This window comes from Sinocyclocheilus rhinocerous, unplaced genomic scaffold, assembly GCF_001515625.1.
Source record: "Sinocyclocheilus rhinocerous isolate Xijiao unplaced genomic scaffold, SAMN03320098_v1.1 scaffold1615, whole genome shotgun sequence".
Lineage (NCBI taxonomy): Eukaryota > Metazoa > Chordata > Actinopteri > Cypriniformes > Cyprinidae > Sinocyclocheilus > Sinocyclocheilus rhinocerous.
This window is the reverse complement of record NW_015645292.1, coordinates 222,143-228,142: the sequence shown is the minus strand read 5'-3', so window position 1 is coordinate 228,142 and position 6,000 is coordinate 222,143. Positions and strand designations below refer to the sequence as shown.

Genomic DNA, 6,000 nt, shown 5'->3' with positions numbered 1-6,000 from the left:
TGCGTCTGCCGCTTTAAATTCTCGAGCTCGATATAGCAGGATGGATTCTGATTGGCTGTCAATGTTTGTATCGTTCATCAGCTGGAAAAAAATCGTTCTGAAAGTGATTCCAACGATATCGCTTCTCTTAGTCTTTATCGTTGTAGTTGTGGTGTGGTGTGGTACTCTGCTATTCTTTAATATTGAGAATGATTTTTAGAACTATATCTTTATCGTTATCTTTATAGTTCTCGTGCTTGGTGTGAACGGGCCCTTAAGACTAAATTAAAAATAGCTGACAAAATTAACACTACTCTCGAGTTCTATTTCGGAGACTTTACAGGGTTTATCGTACAGTGAGCAAGAAACGGGAAGCGAAACAAACTCACGTCCAGCCGTCCTCCACTTGAACTCCGATCGACTGGAATCTGGCCAATGGTGGCGTCTCTTCTTTATCCTGGATTTCCTGAATACAGTCGACCTGCAAACGGCAATGAAATATCATGTATTAACATTCAATGATTCAAATCCTTTCGTACTTAAGTGTGTGACAGACTAAACTCACTTGAATCCCAATGGAGGAGAGTTTCCGTCGCGGGACGGGGTCTAAAGGGCGTTCGTCTGCAGCCTTCACCTGCTCATGATGGGACTCTCGGAGCGGGTTGGGAGAGATGACCACAGCCGCTGGGATCTGGGGTTCACGGGACGGCGCTACAGGAAGCTGGGGTCGTGACCCTTTGGCCAGGCTGTCGAGGCTGTCGGAGGAGTTGCTGCGTCCTGATTGGCTGTTGACCTCGCTCTTGCGGTCGTGGTGGTCGGGGAAGCAGTCCTGCGCAGACTCGGTGCTGCTCTGCACGGTGACGGAGATGAAGGGTTTGGAGGTGGTTCGAGGGGGAACAGGAGGTGGAGCCACCCTCTTACAGGAGGTCATACATGTGGAGACTGCAAAAAACATAAAACTTTAGAGTGATGAGACTGATGGAAAGACATCTGACACTCAAACTCGGCATGCAAGATATGAAATCTCTTTGGTGGTTGACATGTTGTATTTTTGCATGTATGCAAGTACACACACACACACACACACACACACACACACACACACAAACACACTTTTTTTTAACTGATGCTGATATCAGGAGACAGTATTTTTCCCATCATTTATGTGCACAGCACTGTTTAACATAATAATAACTAAATGATCATTAGACTACAGTAATGAATCCATAACATACATGAATATATTCCTCTTATATAAAATTAATATTCATATTAATATATCTTGAAAACAACAATAGCATATATAAAATATATAATAATTATTGGTAACACTTTATTTTAAGGTGTCCTTGTTACACGTTACATGTACTTACTATTATAATAACAATTAATTATGCATAATTACATGCAAGTAACCCTAAGCCAAACCCTAACCATATAGTAAGTACATATAGTTAATTAATATTACTCCGTACTTGTATGTATAATTTACTTTTTTTTCAAAATGATCACAAATTAATTTTCAGCTTCGGTTTTGATGCTTCAAAATGAATTGCTGTAAAAGGTTCAGTAATTTTGCACTAGTACTATTAAGAGTTACTTAAAAATTTAAAATACATATAAAATCATAATTAATTCAAATTAATAGTTAGAATACATATATTCATACACAGCCCTGTTTGACACAATAATAACTAAATGATCATTAGTCTACAACAATGAATACATAATATGAATGATGAATATCTTAAAACGACTACAATGATAATATATAACCAATTATTGCTAATTATTTTTTAAATAATGTTGATGTCGTGCTATCTAAATGGTAACAAATTTATTTTGATGCAATGCATTTATTGCTTCAAAATGAGAAAGTTGCTGCCGTAAAAGATTCAATTATTATTCACTAGTACTCTTTTACTAATAACGTAAAGATTACAAATATATATAAATTCTAATTTGTACTCCGAGTGCATATATTTATACAATTGAATATTAAAGCTTACTCAAACACACAAACCTGCAAAGGCCAAGATTGATGAGCAAAATCAAAGGCTGCGCGCTTTTTTTCCGCTAACAACAACAACAATAATAATAATAATAATAATAATTGTATACTTTTAACAACAGCACTAACCCTCAGCTGGACTCCAAAGCCACACTAAAACGTCTGAATGTCGCTGCATTAGATATTAAAATATCAGTCCGAGTGTCTGCTGTTGTAAAGAAAGATGCACAAACACACTACAACATCTGCAAGCATTTGAGTCGCTGCATAAGAGTATTTGACCTCACTAATTTATTTGTTCACAGAATTGTTTGTATTAGCAGTTTTTAATGGGTTACTGGATTTCAATCAAGACAGAGAGAGAGAAATAAACTGGATTACATTTACATGAGCTAGCAGATGCATTTCTCCAAAGCGACTTACAAAAGAGTAACAAAAGCAATCCGTCAGAGAGCCAACAATATTCGTAACATACAACGCCTGGTTTATTAGAAAAGTTGATCAGGAAACAAGTTAAAGAATATGAAGAAAATATTTCATTTTGCCAAATATAACCCCAGTGAGTGTGTCTCAGTATGATTCACAGCGCCGCAGCAGCACTCGGGTGGAGCTGGCAGACAGAAACCATGGCAAACATCACAAGCCCACAGGAATCCCGTGTGTGTGTGTGTGTGTGTGTCGTAAATCTGGGCGTCAGAGCTGTATGTATGTTATGTTTCATACTCAAACATCATGCAAAAACTGCATGCTGGGTGAAAAAACTAACCAGCATGTTCGGCTTAAATGAAAGTGTCATTCAGCCAGTCTGTGTTCTGTCATGAGATCTTGACTATTTTGTTGCTAAATAAATGCACTTACTCGACCGCTGTTGTTTTAATAGAGGAACATTATTGCAATTTGGAATTACTATTAGGAATTTCACTGTTAAAATCTTTTTTGTTTGTTTTTGCCTGTTTTCATAATGTATACAGAGAGAGTGCATATCTAAGTCTTTGATATTAATTTATATAAATAGCCTATAATAAATCAGTACACTAGATGAGGCAAAATAAGCCATGTCTATGAGTCCACATTCTATTAATTTGTGCTTATTGGTGAAAGTGCACTACCTGAAATGTAAAAATTAATTTCTCAAATGACAACAATCTTTTCGACTAAAATTTTGAGCAAAAAAAAAAATTAATAAATTAAATTAAATTACCAGTTTAATTTTATACAGCATGACGAAAATGTGACAAAACGTTTTCATTGACTAAAACTAGACTAAAATGCTCAGACATTTACCCCCGGTTTCACAGACAAGGCTTAAGCAAGTCCCAGACTAAAATGCATGTTTGAGCCGTCTCAACTGAAAATATCTTGCTCTGACAGATCTTAAAATATGTCAGTGTCATTGTTCTGTGTCAAGATGCACACCTGTAATGTTTTCTTCTAAGGCATTTTTGTAAAAGTTGCTTAAATATCTTAATTTAACTAAGGCCTAGTCCTGGCTTAAGCTAAGCCCCGTTTGTGAAACCGGGCCTTAGTCGGCTAAAACTTGACTAAACAAAAACAGGACAAGGTTGAATAAATATGATATTAACTAAAAAGTACATTTGACACTAGGACTAAAACTAAGACTAAATTAAAAATAACTGACAAAATGAACACTAACTGTAATTTCAAATACTATTTAGGACGGATACTATGTGAATGGGACATATAAGTATATATGTTCGGCCCCATTTGATGACATGGAAAACCAGATGATAAAATATCATTTGGAAAGCAAAAAGCAAATGACAGACGTGTTCTCTTAACCTACATGTTATCAAGCTATTCATGAACGGTCAGGCGGAAAGCTCTTCTGCAAACATTGGTTGGTAGATATTTGTTTGTGATTAAGGCGGGAGTGTTACGACTAGTTAAAGGCCACCAACAAATATCTGTTCGCCTGCCTTAATATCTAAAAGCATGATGCCTAAAACACAACTCCATCACCCTGACGTTATAAAGCAACGTCAAATCCTACACTTTTGTTGTGAAGGCTAAATTTGCTTTTCAGCCCGTTTAAGCAAACTAAACCTCTTTTCACAACATGAATAATAAAATTACACACATGAGCGAAGCGTCTGTGACATCAGCTGAGTCGACACTGGTGTGGTGTGTGTGTGTGTGTGTGTGGTGTGTGTGTGTGTGTGTGTGTGAGCGATCCAGTGACTAATGATGACTTTATCATTCAGGTGTGGCCACATGATCGCAATAATCCTCCGCTCACTTCACTGTTCACACCTTGTCTGAAAGAGCAGTTCAGAAAGGTTTAAATCGCTGGAATTCAACAGTAAGCGGGCCATTATGAAATCAGCATTAGATGCAGCTGGTGTATTTTTGGAGCAGCTGCTGTAATGTCTGTGTCAGCATCCTAGATCGCCTGTTGAAAGACTCATACGCTTCTGCATAAATCATTCATTAGGCTAGAAATCCCCGGTTTCTGAAGAGCAGAGGCTTGCTTGCGCGAATGAAATGCATTGTGAATGAAACGAGACATTTACTGAGCCATGAGGGAGTGTTAATAACTCACTGAAGAACTTGTTAATGACCATTTCTTTGTGCGAAACGCAACTCAAAACCTTATTCTAGAAGCAAAGCACTACTTTCCTTAAGTAGCTTAAGTAGAAATCACTTTAAACTTAGGATGGAAAGCTCTCTGTGATGATAGTTTTCAGTCAGGATGTGCAGATTGATCCCATTAGCCATTACTAACTCCTCTTATGCTGCGTCATGCCAAAGTTTCTGACTAGAAATAAATCTGTCAAACATTTAAAATAAAATCATTTTATATAAAATAAAATAAGGTACAAAAAATTAAGAAAAAGCTTGACTTCTCTCACTTGAACCATTAACAACACGTAAAAGCAATACATTTCCCTCCATTTGGCACCAAATGTCTCCAAGATCTATTTAGGCTTACGATGCTTTTGGGAAAACGCACATTTCAACTGTAAAATCACAATAAATAAACAATATTTTGAAACTATAGAAATTATATTTTGCATTAAGTAAAAATACTACATTACATTTATGAGAATATAATAACAATGAACATTGAGAATAATGACAATTGCAAAAAAAGTTTAAAAATAAAACATCCGAGTGTATTACTGATGAATTTTGGGGGAGGAAATGTGCATAATTATCATGATAATATATGCAAATAAAAAAATAAAAAATGCAAATAAAAAAATTAATGAATAAATGTCTAATGGAAATATGTGTAGAGCTTTCCACCTAACTGGGGGAATCTCAAGAATCTATTTCATATTTTGCTATTTTTTTCCCTCTCTTGGTTTTTGAGGTGAAACATGACCATTTATTTTTGGTAGCAACCTCATGACAATCAGCTTCTGTCGAATCGCGATCTCGATTCCATTTCGATTTATCGTGCAGCCCTAGCAACCTCTACATTACTATATTAGCCAATGCATGTATTCAGTATTTTGCGAGAGCATAAAGACGTATATTAATGAGCGATTAAAGGGGTCATATGATGCGATTTCAATTTTTCCTTTCTCTTTGGAGTGTTACAAGCTCTTGGTGCATAAAGAAGATCTGTAAAGTTGCAAAGACTAAAGTCTCAAATCCAAAGAGATATTCTTTATAAAAGTTAAGAGTCAGCCACGCCTACCTAAAACAGCTCGTTCTAACACGCCCCCACATGTCTACATCACTATGTGGGAAGATTTGCATAACGCCGCCCAAATGTTCACGCAAAGAAAGAAGGCGTAGAAGGTTTTTTGAACATTAAACCGCATAAACACATTTCATTACACCAAATACACAAAATAATGTTCTTTTTAGCAGCATCATATGACCCCTTTAAGTGTTCCGCTGTCATCAATGAAGCCACACATGACTCATTTTAGTGTTATGATTAACACTGCCATAGAAACGAGTCTGAGGATGTGAACAGCTCATATTAGTCATCTTGTAATTACATAAATCCTGTCAAAGTGAAGGCAGAGTGTGAATCT

The 6,000-nt window shown here is 36.4% G+C and overlaps 1 protein-coding gene across 1 annotated transcript in view; it reads right to left on the bottom strand.

The window, feature by feature from the left end:
* LOC107705865 (disks large-associated protein 4-like) overlaps nt 1-6,000 on the bottom strand; it is a 120,944-nt gene that overhangs the window by 11,990 nt on the left and 102,954 nt on the right. Inside the window, exons 8-9 of the mRNA XM_016509371.1 lie at nt 545-921; nt 369-460 (exon numbers count right to left, since the gene is read on the bottom strand). Of these exons, the coding sequence (XP_016364857.1) occupies nt 369-460; nt 545-921 (469 nt within the window). The remainder of the gene's footprint in view (nt 1-368; nt 461-544; nt 922-6,000) is intronic.